Source organism: Dinoponera quadriceps, unplaced genomic scaffold (genome assembly GCF_001313825.1).
Source record: "Dinoponera quadriceps isolate SergipeBrazil2010 unplaced genomic scaffold, ASM131382v1 scaffold8983, whole genome shotgun sequence".
NCBI lineage: Eukaryota > Metazoa > Arthropoda > Insecta > Hymenoptera > Formicidae > Dinoponera > Dinoponera quadriceps.
Genome location: NW_014566656.1, coordinates 45,861 through 60,915, shown reverse-complemented (window position 1 = coordinate 60,915; position 15,055 = coordinate 45,861). Strand labels below are relative to the sequence as shown.

Genomic DNA, 15,055 nt, shown 5'->3' with positions numbered 1-15,055 from the left:
CGATATGTAAATTTTGTTGACACTAAAACATATTATATATAAATATTAATAATAAATATTATAATATAATTTACTAACAGGAAAACACAAATAATATAATTTACTAACAGGAAAACACAAACGAATACGTTCGTGAAGGTCGAGTAATAACAAACAGCACTGGATGTTTTCCAGTCAACACCGAGCATCAATTACATCACATCTATGCATAGTTTCGCACTCAGCAATGTAAATGTTATATAACGTTTACATAAAAATGACAATATCATATAACATTTACATTGTTAAATGCGAAATTATAACACAGATATAATGTAACTGATGCTCGGTGTTGACTGGGTTAATAACTTCATATGCTGATTTTAACAACTTACAATTTCTCGGTGGATTAAAACGTTTTCAAGATCAGAATCGGATTCAGCAGTTCGAAAACTACAAAGAAACATACCGTTTTCATTTGTCATTCCGGGGTCCCAGGTCGGCCCGTTTCACTCATCGGCTTTCCGAGATCGATCGACTTACCTGCCGAACAACGGGTGCCACAACTGCGACTCGTCCGGCGAGCTCGCGGTGGAGCTCACTTCCGGTTCCTGCTTGAGCAGTCCGGTGCGCACCCTGAGGAGAGGCGGGTAGGGGGTGACGCGCGCTCTGCTGCTCGACAGGTCCATCGGCGCCGGCATCAGCGTGCCGATCGGCTTGCAGCTTAGCTTTGGCCTGCCGGCGGTGGGGCCTCTCACGATGCCGGCACCGTTGCTATGACCGGATCCTCTGCCGTTGTTGACTCTGGCCGGTTGCGGCTGTCGTGACCTGGACACCGGTCCCTCGCCGTGGTCCAGAACGTGTTGCAGATGCGCCAACGATATCACGAGCAGGTCGGGGTCGCGGAGGAGGTCGGGTCTGGTGAGCGCCTCGGGTAGCCTCAGCTCGGGTCTGGTGGCCAGCAACTTCGGTATCTCCGTAGCCGGTGCTGCGGCCAGACCCGGCAGGTAATCTCGCGGCACCAGCAGAGGGTCGGGGATCAGATGACCGGCGGTCTCGATCAGCTCGCGCAGCTGGCTAGCCGGGTCCGAGAGCCTGTCCGTGCTGCTCGATGTGGCGCAGGCGTCCCGGAGGTGCTCGGCGAACTGACTCCTCGCGGTCTTACCGGCGATTCTCTGGTAATAGTTGGTCTGACTCCTGTGTCGGCCGGTCGACCATTCCGCGGACATCGGCCTCTTCGGCGCGGCGCGATCCGCCGTGTAGAAGCTGCTGTGAATGTCTCCGCTGGACATCGGCCTGCCGGGGTTTCGCGCTTCTTGATTGTGGGCGCCCGGGCGCTCCTGGAAGCTCCGATTGGCTCTTCTAGCGGCGGCCACGTTCCTGTCGGCACTCGAGTGCACGACTCGACAGAGGCCGAGCTCCACGGCCTGATTCTCGGCTCGAGTCGTCTCCTTGGACCTCTCGCAGTCCCGCGACTCCGCGCAGTTGGAGGAGGCCAGGATGCCCTTCAGCGTCAACTCGCTTTTGGCGTCCTCCGAACAGGACACCGAGCACGGTGGGCTCGGGAGTAGTCTCTCGAGGTACGCGGAGGACGGCCTCCTGGAGGCCGGCGAGCACGGTATCCCGCTGGGCTGCGGGGACACGACGGTGCCGCGAGAGCGCAGCTCCTCCAGCACCTGCTCGTCGAAGTGCTCCAGGTCCTGGTATTTACACTTGGCCTGGGCCTCGCTGCTCCGATTGGAGCCTGTCCAGACTTGGTCGCCCTTCGCGTTCTCCAACGGGGTCTTCCGCTCTGCCGTGTTGCTCTTGCCGTTGTAGTAGTCCGTGTCCACGCCGTCGTACACCAGCGAGTCGGCTTTCTGCCTCCTGAGGTCCTCCAACACCTGCGAGTCACAGTCGTCCTCGTCCTCCGCTCCCTCTTCCTCCTCCTCGTCCTCCTCCTCGTGCGGAAAGACGTCGAGCTTGACCTCATTCGACTCGGTCTTGTTGAAGCTCACCGTGCTCTCGGGCGACTCCACGCGGCGCTTCGTGCACGGCGAGGTCGCACTCAGCTGACCGGCGGCGCTCCGGTAACGGTAATTCGGTATGATGATGGACAGACCCGGGAGATTGCGAGGCGAGATCGTGCATCCGGTATTGTCCAGGAAGCCGGTGCTCGGCCGCGAATCGACGTTCTTCAGCAGCTTCTCCACGCATTCCGCCTGCGAATCCGGCGACCTGCTCGACGAGGACGCCTTCGAGGCCGGCCTCGCGGGCGGTGCGATCTTGTTGCTCCCGGTTTCGGGGGCGCTCCTCATCACGGACACCGACAGCCCCGGCGTGTTCCTCAGGGCGTCGAGGAGCCTCGAGCTGTCGTTGTAATCGATCTTCAACGGCTCTCCGGGCTCGTCCGGCGCCTCCTCTTCGGTCTCAGACGGCAACATCTCGCTCGGCACGCTGTGCCACGTGACGAGCGAGTTGGACCGAGAATTCACCAGGCCACCGTCGGCTTCGGCGACCTTGCAGGATCGTATCACCGTCTCGGGATTGTTCTTGAGCGAGAGCAAGATCTCATCGTCCACGCAGATCTTCTTCTCCTCCACGTCCAAGGTGTAGTCCTCGAGCATCTTCTCCTCGTTCACCTCTGGCTTCTCGTCGACGTCGTCGGCACCGTCGTCGTCCCGGACAGCCTCGACTTGGTAACTCGATCTCGGCCGATCCCTCGCATTATCGACCGGCTGCTTCGTCTCCCTGGCTCTCTTATCGACGCACCGCCTCTTGCGCGCACCTTCGTCGAGCACCTCTTCGTAGGTCTTGGTGGAGTCCACCGGCAGGTCGGCGCTGGGAGTGTCGGCGGCCAGGACGGGCGATGCCGTGGCGTCTATCATGTTCAGTATGTCCTGAATGCCCGCCTTGTTCACCCGTCGACGTTTCTCACCGTCTTTCTCATCCGCCGCCGCCTCCTCCTCCGCCTCGTCGGTCGCATCCTCCTCATCGTCCTTTCTTCCCGTCCGCTCCGTCTCGCTCGTCGCGCCGTCCTTCCTCTCTCTCGCCGGGCAAACGACGCCTTGGTGCGCGCCCTCGAGAAGCCGCGACAGATGCAACTGCTCCAGCACCACGCGCGGCTGGAACAGCTTGTCCTTCTGCAGCCTCTCCAGGTTGACCCAGCCGCCGTCCATCGGCCTGTGCTGGCTCGTGCTGTTCAACAGACAGTCCTCGAGTATATTCCGTTCGCAGCCCGCCTCCGCGTCTCGCTTCTCTTCATCGCCGTCCTTACCCCCGTCCTCGGAGCAGCCCTGAACGGCGTTCCGGTTGGAGTCGTCGCGGACTCCGAGGGGATACCCTCGCCGGTTCTCGTCGGTCTTCGCGTCCTCGTACCGCCTCTTCTTGCCTTCGACGCCGGTCACTCGAGCCGGCAAACGCTGATGGGAGTTCGCCGCGGTCTCCTGGCCGACGCACTTGCCGTTCTCCTTCTCGTCGTTCGACGAGACCGAGGAAGCCGGCGAGTCCACCGGCGACCTCGTCTTGCAGGCGGCGCCGGCGGCGGTGGCCAAGGCGATCGAGTACACGTTGGACGTCGTCCGCGGTATCGAGCGCCATCCCTGCGCGGTCTTGGTCAGCTTGATGCGATTACGCTTGTCGTAGTCCTCGCATCGCACCTCGACGATCCTCTGCTCGCGCTGCGACGCCCACAGGAAGATCGGGTTGACCTTCGGCCGCTTCCCCTCCGGCTCGCCGCCGTCCGCGTCCCGCGGCGTCTCCTCTTCCGCTGCCTGCTTCTGATGTTTCGGCTGATGATGATGATGATGATGGTGATGACGGTGGTGGCGTCTTTGACGACGGGGCACTGTGCCCCGCGCAGGGGCCCCGCTCATCACTCCATTCAACGCACGGTGGTTACTCTGTCACTCGTCCATCGACGAGACCGTTTCCGGTCCCCCGATCGCGATTCGCGAAACGATCGATGTCGCGCACTTGGCTGCCTCACCACGCTCTCTCTCTCTCTCTCTCTCGCGATATATATTATACTCGCTCTCCCCCCGCGCACAGTCGAATCTTAAATGCGTGACCCCTTAGTCCCGTTCACATGCTCGCTGTACTCGCGTACGTGCCGCGGAGGCTGCTCCTCGGCTCGGTGATCGCGACGCGTACTGCCGGTGGCCACCACCGCTCCGCGCATCGTAGAGCTGCGCTCGCGACACCCGGTAGCGGAGACGGGACGGTCGCGCGAATTCGAGTTGGAGCCGGGAAGTCGCATACACACACACCCCGGCCATTCACCGAGCCCGGTCCCGTGCGATCGATCTCAAGGCCATCGCATCGCCATTGTCGCGCTTCCGCGTGATCCAGGACCACCGGCTCGACCTCCGCCCTCCGTCGTCTTATCGTCCCGTCGATGGCCGGACGTCGCGCCGCGACGGGTTCGTCGACATTCGATCCCAGGCACGATCGCGCACCGCCGTCGCTTACGCCGAGGTCGCCGGCGTTCATCCGGCTATCGAACCGTGACAGGCCGCGAACGGGGACACACGGGCGTCGATCTTCATCGGGGCGTCGATTCGGAGCAACGACGAGCTCGACTCGGCGGCGTCGACTCGGAGCTCCTCTCGGCTGCCGGCCGCCGCGCTGAGCACCTCCGACCCATCGAGGTCGGCCCGAGAGCTCGTCTTCCCCGGCGAGCGAACGGTACTCTCGAGAACGCGCGACAACCGGCGGAGGACGGGCGAAGAAGGGAAACGCGTCGTCGGGGCGACGGAGACTTGGACAGCTCGCGAGCGGACCGAGATCTTCGCGGGGTAGCACGGCGGATCCACGATCAGCGCTGTCCGGGGCCAGTGGTTTCGGGGGTTCCGCGTCCTGCGATTGTCACCGATGACATAACACCGCGCGAAAACGGCCGACCGATGATGGTTACGTGTGTCGTCACGCGCGGAGTCACTGCCTGGGAGCTACTGGCGATGCCTCCTCGTTGCCTTCCTCTACGCCGCCGCGGCCACCGCCGCCACCACCGTCGTCGTCCTCGCCGCCCCCGCTCCGCGGGATCGCGACGCAGGTGCGGACCGAGCGCAGGCGCCCCGAGCGCGACCGAGAGAAACACCGCCTCGAAATGCGAAAGCGTGTCTGAAAAGTCTGACGCGCAATTGTTACACGGATCGAAAAAATCGCGTCGAGCGGAAAGGGAATCCAGTCCGACCGGAGGAGACAGAATTTCTGCTTCTTACGAACTGAACGTGATTCTTATCATTCGGAAGTTCCGCTCCCTTCAACCAAAATGCATCTGATTTCCTTTTTTATTGAGTACAATACAATTTTTTCCCATGTAGAATTTCTTTTACTGCGTGTGCTTATTAAGAAAAATTGAAAATTGATGGTAAAATATATAGGGTATGTCGCGAATTGTCAGACGTAAGATTTTGCGCAAGAAGTGATCTTTCGTGGATCTGCGAATCGATATTGGCTGCGTTCAGTGGAAAAGCACACGGAGAAAGGTCTGGTTGCGTTCACCAGGAAGGGAACAACCAGATGTATTTTGATTGGAGGAAGCAAAATTTCTGGTTGTAAGAACCAGAAATTTGGCTCGTATGAATCAGGAATTCTTCTTTCTTGTTAATGCAACTAGATTTTTTCCCGTGCGGTTAGTAAGCTTTCCGTTGGGCTGCCGGAGGCTTTGCAAGTTGCTATTTGTTGTAAGATTTTCTGCTGAACGACACTTAACAATTTACACTGCTCCAACGTGTCTAGGTTACACGGCCCGGCGTATTCAAAGTATGCTGGAAAAAATGACGACCGCGCTTAGTAAATATGTTGGAGACCGCAGGTGAGAAACCGTTCAGCAGAAAATCTCACAGCAATTGCAAAGCTGCGCGAAGCGAAAAGCGCTTACTAAGCTACTACTTTTTCCGCTGAATGCAGCCATGATCAATTTCAAAAGCAAATAACGCTACGTTACGATCGTCAAGCGAGCCGCATCAGCGTGTTCTATAGAATCGTGACCGTGACTTTTGCTCAATGCTCTGGAGCGGGGTGGAATGATGAATATCGACGGCACTGGTGTGCTCTTATCCCTCGCCCCGAGGCAGCTACTCGCGACCGGAGAGTACCGACCACGAAGAGAGGGAGAGGGACGGACAGATAGAGCGGCGAAGATAGATAAGGTGCAGGGAGAGAGTAAGAGGGAGAACCTGCACTGTGTATATGTACGCGCGTATACAGAGTGTACCGAAGGTAACTCCGGCTACAAAAGGTCCGATTGATTGATGCAGGCCAATCGTCAACGGCCAACGTTTAGCGTTACCGTTGGTTTAATTAGCCCTCAGCGACATTGCGCATCCGGCAAACGAAATCCACCCCGCCCTTCCGTCCTGACCCTCGGTGCATAACGCGTGTGTGAGTAACGCATGTCTACACAGCGCGCGGATCGAAGGTACTTGAAATGGTCGAGGGGGGAACGAAGGTTTGCAAAAACGCGTGAGACCTCCCCCTAAACTGGCGGAATGCGAAATTCGGATAGTACGCGTCTCAATGGTGCGTAACAGGGTTTGAAATTATACTCGAAGCTTCAGCTCTTTGAACCTTCGATATATTATATACGAATAATGAAATTATGAACCGTTATGATTCGGATATTTGAATATTCGAGATTTCAAGAATTAGAAAATACGCGTGCTCGTTTTCTAGCCATAGTACTTACTGTTATAAAGAGTGTAATTTTTTCTTGCATCGCGTTATGCTGTTACATATCGTTTACATGCAAAATTTATATTTATTTACAATTAATGAGATTCGTTGTTTATTACTTGTGCTTTCTTCATTCACTTTGTTTTAAACCAGGCAAATACAAATCCTAGAATTGAACTAAAGATACTTATTATAAACTGATGCTTTCTAATTGTACAGCATTTTGTTGCATTATCTAAAATTAGTTCTATTAAGAGCTCTGATACTTCGAATTCCGAACAGAATTCGACTTCGAATCTCCGAATTTTCGAACTTCATCGTCAAATATCGAATTATACTGAAGTTTCGAAGCTTCGAATATGTCGAATATTATCCCTAATGTACACTATTATGATAGAAAATTATAGTTAGTTTCAGCGCCAAACATAATCAAACAGAAATAGTTCAGGAAAACCAGTTTTCTAATAAGTATTACTACACGGAAAAAGTTTGCTAGAATTTACGAGACGGCGAACCAAACCGCGTTTTGGTTGAAGAAAACAGAATTTCTGGTTTCTATGACTCAAATTCGGTTCTTATGACCGGAAATTCGGTTTCCCTCAATGAAAACACGTTTGGTTCCGTTCACTGTCTGGTCAATTAAACGTACGAACGTTTTTTTTTCCTGTAGTGATAATAACTTCACATGCATGCTGCTGCTACCGTGAAATATGTCTGGCGTCGAAACTATCTAGAATTTTCTGTCAGTACATAATGTTACGGACTCTTGTTTCACCGCTATATTAGCATCTCAATAAACGCAAATCCGTTCGACTTAGAGACTCGACTTTCTGGTTGCTGATTCTGATCGCAACGGCGATCGATAGATCCGCGCTACTGACGCAAATTCATTACGCAGCACAATGTAGCGCTCCTTGTCGCGTGGAATTATTTTTGCGTAATGACTTTATTAGCAAGTATAATATAAACGTGATATATCGAGTATTGCGAAGTACAACGAGGCGACGGGCGATTAGTCGTACTACTGGTGGTATTACTTTCCTTCGCTCGAATGCGACCGAACGAGTCCCGATATCGCGGAATAGAAATAATGAGCTCCTTACTTTTTCTCTTGAGCCCGTGAAGTCACGGACACACGTGTTGCTAACTACTGCGACACTTCGAGAAACAACGTTCTCGTCTACGTCGAGGGAATTTCTCGCGCGAGGATATAGTTTTCGATAGACAAATACCTTCAAGCTAAGTGCCTCCACGAAGGGGACGCCGAATCGCGTTCACCCTACTACTACATCACGCTGCAGATTGGTGCGCGAGCGAGAGGAAGACAGAGTGAGAGGGATGAAGTCGGGTTCTCGAGGAGGAGAGGAAAAGGGCCGATGTGCGCGAAAGGGGGAAATATTTTTATTAAAAGACCGCGGAGGACGTTGGCAGGGGAGCAAAGGGGGGGTGATCATGGCGGTCCGACGAGGTTGTATTAAGCCATATTTCCGTTCCCGCATATCTGCGATCGAAACGAAAAATAATTGTATTATTTTACACGAACGAGTCGCGGAGCAATCGCGTGACGAGGCGCGTAGTAGAAAGCTATGTGAGATGCTTAGATAAATTCTATTCCAGATATATTCCAAACATTTATTTATTATCTTTATTGAGTATTTATTGAGTATAGTATATTCCAAAAATTTGTTATTATTATTATTTTTTTTTTTTTATTGAGTATTAAACATCAGTCACTGAGAAAAATTCTTCGGTTAGAACAAAAGCACGTTTGCTGCACGGAGAAAAATATATTTTGCTGGCACAACAAATTGTTAGTTACTGTGGGAATAGCAAGAAGATTTGTTACACGGAAGAAACAACTTTGCTGTTGTAGCAAAACGTTACGACAGCGATGAAATTTAATTAGCACAACCAAATTCTTCCGCTGTCCGCATATCCAGCAAATAGCAATTAATATTCTTAATAAATCCTTTTGCTGTCCAAATTTTTTGTTGTCGCTATATTAACAATTTGCTGTTCCAGCAAAGTTTGTTTTCTCCGTGTTAAATAGATTTCTTTTGAAGAGTTATATATATAGTATATTCAAAACATTTATTATTATTATTATTATCATTTTTATTAAGTATTGAACAGTCATCATTGAGAAAAATCCCTAGGAAGTTGTGAGAACAAAAGCACGTTTGCTGCTTGATGATCGTTAGGGAAACAGATAGGACAGTTATCGTTGCAAATTATTTCCTATTATTTGTCATTTTAACAAATATACATTGCCAGAGATACAAATCACATTTGTTTTCATCTATTTGTTGGATGTACCGAATTCATTATAAGTACAATTTATAATGTCAGTAGCACCGACAAATATAACGACAAGCGTTGTAACAGCAGAAGCGTTTTGTGCGAAATCAAATAAAAGTCTCGCGCAGTTATAACTCGTGTAGTTCGCATTGATAAACCTAGTCAGAGCGAAGCAGTTGTCAGTGTGGTGTGTATGTATGTGTTACGGATTAACCTGCCACGCTAAAAATATACAATTTTTTTTGCGTTACATAATAATATCTTTGTTACTATTTTCTCCAAGGTTTCGCAGAAAGAAACATGCCTTCGTTGATACAAGTGGTTTACTGAAATGTCATTTTCGACCTTTGTAATTGTAGTTTATATTGTTAGCAAGTCAAATAAAAAATTTATTCGATTAACGGAGCAATAGTATCTGTCCACATTATATAAATATTGTTTAGGGCAGCAAATTGAAAGTAACAAATCATTTGTTATTATACGTATTTTATTAATTTAACGAAACCTTTTTCTCTTAATGATATGTTGATTTATTACATCAGATTAACGAGATCGGCGTACTCAAACGGCGGGGCGACACACGGCTAATCGCTGTTATTATGCCCAATAATTAAATAATCTTAAATCTTTTCTTCGAAATAGACGAAGGCCACGAAATGCAAGATGTTTTTTTCAATTTAATTCATTTTATAAGAGAATAATATATCTCTTTGACTGACAACTATTTTCGTTTTACGTATCGATTGCATCATGCGTTTGGCGTTTGTTTTTCCGACTGCTTCGTCCCGCGCGGAAAAAACAAATTTTGCTAGAACAGCAAATTGTTTGTCGATATAGTTACAGCGAAAGAAATTTGTTTGGACGGGGAAAAATTTGTTTGGACAGCAGAAAGGTTTGTGAGGAGTATTAATTGTTATTTGCTGGATGCATTGACAATAAAATAATTTGTTTATGCCAACTAAATTTTTTTATTGTCACTATATTAACAAACAAAAATTTGTCGGCAAAATCCAACAAAATTTATTTTCTCCGCCTTCCCAGCGAGAAATGAATCATCGAATCGACGTCAGGCTTCGTCGAAACAATCGAATTTACGATTTGACGTCGATTCGATGTTCGTTTCTCGCTAGATTGTGCTCTCTCTCTCATCGCTCTCGACAGAAGCGCGCGGCTCGCGCTGAACGCACGAAGCCGAGAGAGCGGTGAAGAACACCGTCATGTTTGTTCGCGTATCAGAAGCGAAGAAGCGCAGCCGCAGAAGTACGTTCGCCAAGGTCGCGTGGACCACGTCAACATGTCCGGCACGAAGAAGCGACGGCTGCGTGTGTACGCAGAAAACTGACGTCGCTGACCGCGGTCGCACGCGGGACCCGCGACAATTTCGCGTGTGACGTCGTACAGGGCCTTTGGCGCTTCTTCGGCCCTTGGCGGAAGAGAGAGAGAGAGAGAGAAAAAGAGAACTCGCGAACTACCTTGAATCCGGTTCTCGAAACATCGCGACGATATTGCCCCCGACGATCGCGACGCGTTGCATCATTGAATATTCGAGACTGAAGCAGTCGAGATCAGAAGTCACGTCAAATTTCCGTTGGGAAGAAACCTCGGCTCAAACGTCGCCCCAGGCGTATATTGGAATATATTGACGACTAAGCGTGACGTAAATAAAAACGATTTAATTTTTTTTCGAAAGATTAATTTCCCTTTTTTTTTACTCGACGGAAAAGATGCTAGTCACAAGTCAGACGCGACCGCAAAAAATTTTATGTGCAAATCGTTTCCCCGAAATTGCCGTTCAACTAAACGAACGCTTGAACTTCGCGCGCACACGCGCTATCGTCGATGTATGGAATGAAAGAAAAGGGCACATGTCGGTATACGGTGTGTTCCCGGGTCGAAATTGTAAATTCTGCATTAAGCCTTCAAATGGAGAGAACAGAAATAATTTTCCACTTGTAGCAATGAAATAAGTGCTCCTTTAATGCTACAAAGAGAGAATTTAATCCTTCAAAGTCTAAATTTTAGTTCTACATTAAGTCTTCAAATAGAGAAAACGGTAATAACTTCCCCATTTGTAGTACCAAAAGAGCACAATAGAAGAACTTTGAATACTTAATGTAGAACTAATTTAGACTTAAACTAAGATTAAAATTTCGACTCGGGCGATGACGACAACACTCGAGTCGAAATTTTGAATCCTACATTAAGTCTTCCAGTAGAGAAATAAGTACTTTTTTGTAGCATTATAGGAACACAATAAGTATTCTTTTAACGCTACAAGGGAATTTAGTCCTCGAGAGTTTAAATTTTAGTTCTTAAGTCTATTTAGTTCTTCATTAAATCTTCAAACGCCTTCTGTTAGTACTTTTCCGATGCTACAAATGAAAAGTTATTTCCATTTTCTCTACCTGAAAACTTAAGGACCGAATAAACTTGAATGTGGGACCAAAACTTCGACTCGGGACTCACGGTTTCGGCGAAAATCAAATGAACGGCGGCGTGGCGAGACGAAATGGAAGAAAGAGTCGACGCTAATGCAAACAACGCGCGAAATGCTTCGCGCAAATGCGTGAAAGAAGACTCGCCGGCTTGCCGGCTTTAATAATTCATGCACGCTGCGAGTGCAGAGAGGGACGGAGTGGAGTTTTACGTTCGAAGTTTCGCCAGATTTCAGTGAATTAGAGAGAGAGAGAAAGAGAATATCTCGGTGAGCGTTGCCGCAAACTTTCTAATAAAAACTTAGGCGGCTGCGCTCGTTCGGACGCGCGCGCACCTTTGCGTGGAACGCATAATTTTCGGAACGGTTTTATGCGTTCAGCGCATTTACCGAGCCTTTCATTGAAAGTTTAATATTCCACGAGATTGATATTCAACGGGCGCCTCACGACCGGTCGTAGCCGAGCGTTTTATATCGCACGGAACTTTTAGCACTCCTTAAAACGCTCCGTCGTTCTGCCTACGGAGCGTTAAGTTCTCACGGCGGATTTACTATTGTTTACGGCCGAACTTTGCTCCGTGATATTTTTAACGAAGATACCGCTGCAAGTGTGCCACGTATTTATAGCGTCTATAATATATTCTATCGTATATATATATATATATATGTGTGTGTCTGCTGCGTTACCGACTGTGGTTGGGCTTTCGAAGTCTACGGGATTCCGTGACAGAGAGCGGTGTAGTTCACGGAGCAGGCGCGAACGTGAGCGGCGATCAAACAGCGGCATTGAGGTCTCCACGCGGACACCAAACGTTCACACATTTTCTTCACATAACTTCCTTAATCTTTAATACGCACTGTATATACACAGACTTTCTTTCATCTTCGACTCTCTCGCGGTGATTTCATTCTTTAATAAGACGCAGGGTAAAGCTAAGGAAGAGATAGAACGTGTACAGATCGGGAGAAATACTTCAGAGCCGTGTCGAGATTTGTTTTTTCTACGTTAATCCTGCAAATTCTATCAAATTTAAAGGAACGACGGTGAATTTTGAAATGCAACATTATACAGGCTATTACATTTTTCATGATACAAATGATTACCCTAGTGAACACCAACTAATAATAACATAACATTAGTGTTATAATTTAAACAATGTAGCTCAATAATATAACTATTACGTAACATATATGTTATATTGTATTTACATTGTTGGGAAATTGTAATATTGTAATTATGTTAGTTGATATTAATTGAATATTTACCAATTCGATCGCCTGAATATAGTCTACTTGCATTTAATCTCTATTAATTTAAACGTGCAATATATTAAATAACGTACAGTCAGCATATAAATAGGATATGTTCAATAAGGAGAAATTAAATAATTCAATAAAGATAAACGCGAGTAAGGAGTAAATACAATAACAAACTTTCTTCTTATTTACAATTTTTTTATTATTTTTTTCCATTTTTATTAGAAATATTGATAGGAGATTTGATATTGATATCGAAATTTTTAAAAGAATCCTAGTAGCACACTTCAATGTTGGCTAATGTTGGACAATGTCGAGCCAATGTAACGCCAATGAAGTGTGCTACTAGGGAAGTAAAGAATAATAAATGTTTTCAAAGCTCAAAAGTTCAAAAGAAAGGAAAGGAAAGCAGGTAAGAGCCATGCACTGTTGTCATAGCGTGTAATAGTTAGCAGCACATCTGTAAGGTGTTTGTAAACTTTTTGGTTCCTTCATTGGACTCTCTTCGATGTAACGCTAAAAGCAAAAACTCGATTATACCCAATAAGTCTTAACGTAAATTGCATATTTTACCAGAGAAAACTCCATGGCAAGGTTGTAAGTGAGAAAGCGCAGTCGTCGGTCCACCCATTCCTATCGTTCAAAATCATTATCAAGTGACAATGCCGAAAGAAACAGGAGCGAACGATGGACTACAAAAAAATTACCAAGTGTCCGACCGTGATAATCTTGATATTCCTATTTGAAATGTCAAACCATATGTTAGAAAGGTCGAATCACAAGGCCGACATGCCGCACAAAAGAACGTGCAAGTAGTAAAAGTTGATGTTTTAAACATGATTCTCATCTTAGAGCTCAGCGGAAAAGGCGCCTCACACAAAGAATAGCAGTCAAGTAAAAAAGAAACGTCGGATATCGTAGTCAGGACCGATTATCGGAGACAGGGGAGACTCCATATATAGACTAACCAAAAGTTTGCTTGTAGATTTCACTATTAAAAGAAAAGAATATCTAGTTTAAAGAAAGTTTCAATGTGCGCTATGAAAAATTCATTCATCGGGGTGTTAGTTTTTTTCCATGCAACAAATTTTCATATTTTTTTCAATAACCTTGATTATGAGGCCAGAAAAGACATTAGTGAAGAGAGAAACAATGTCGAGAGAGATAAACACAAGATTTCATTTATTTGTAAACCTGACAATTTCTTAACCAAGTCAAAATTATATCTAACATAAATTGTTTGGTTTCGATATACTATTGTAAATAATTTCTTATAATCAAAGTAGCAGTTGTCGGCGTACAGTAATAATTTTATATACCAACGGAGATGTAAATTTGGATTCGGCACGTTAATAATAACCCTTTAAACGGATAAAAAAGAAAAGCGTTGATAAATTCAAAGCGGATTTCCGCAATATATTTTAAGAACGTTGATCGTTGTGATATTTCGGTTACCGAGATTACATGCGCGTCATTGATCAGCAGACCCCTTCTGTTGCTGCCCCACTGATTGTTTAAGTATTCTTGGTACGTAGAGTAGTTTTCCATGTTCGAATCATTACGTCAAATCGACGAGCGACATATTATGAATGCGTGTGTGCGTGTGTGTGTGTCGATGTGTGTCATCATTTTATCTCACTTTTGAAATATTCAATCGGGCTTTCAGCGACGCCTCATTAATTAATATCTCCTTCCGATCTATTCATATCTACGCGAATGTCAGCGTTAACGTCACGATGGAATGTGGAGCAGCCGGGAGCAAAATACTAAAGCGGGAAGTTAATTGCAGTTATATTCAAGTTTCAAGCTAGTGTTGACTATTACCTGGCTAAAAAAAGAATATAGGATGTCGATCTCTTCTCGACGACCTTATCGTAGAACACGTTCGATCTTATCGCGGTTCTCTCGTCTGCGCAAGACGTCGACTCGGGGTTTCCTTCGACGTAGGAAGTCCTGGACGTCACAAGTCAAGTCGGCGAAAGCAGGACGCTGGGAAGGCAGTGATACATCATATATTTGCACGTGCGATAAGTCGGTATTCATAGTCGGATCTTATATATTTCAATCAATATTTCTTAGATATATTTAAGAATGTTTTAAATTCATCTTCAAATGCTGTATCGCTCATTTTATTGGCTACGAAACATCTCAGGATGAACTCAAGTCGATCTTAAATACAAGATCCGATTGCGAAAAAAAATATACTGGTCTTAATCGCTTATTATACAGGAAGTTTCCGATTTTAACGAGCGTTTAATGAGCTCGCCGACAATAAGGGGATATTGCGAGTCGAATTGAGCATATCCGATATTTGCAGTCCGTCATTATTTAACAACTAGTTATGGCTTTATGATCTCCGATCATTCATCAACCTATATATATATATATATATATATATAACTTAATAAATATTATATATATATATATATA

The 15,055-nt window shown here is 46.8% G+C and overlaps 1 protein-coding gene across 3 annotated transcripts in view; it reads right to left on the bottom strand.

The window, feature by feature from the left end:
* Positions 1-4,912, bottom strand: part of LOC106751399 — a 41,377-nt gene extending 36,465 nt beyond the window's left edge. For all 3 annotated transcript variants that reach the window (XR_001375051.1, XM_014632281.1, XM_014632282.1), the window contains exon 1: positions 523-4,912. Coding sequence is in view for 2 of the 3 variants with exons in the window: in XM_014632281.1 (XP_014487767.1) it covers positions 523-3,833 (3,311 nt within the window). In the remaining variant the exon portion in view is untranslated. The remainder of the gene's footprint in view (positions 1-522) is intronic.
* Positions 4,913-15,055: the final 10,143 nt, after the last annotated feature.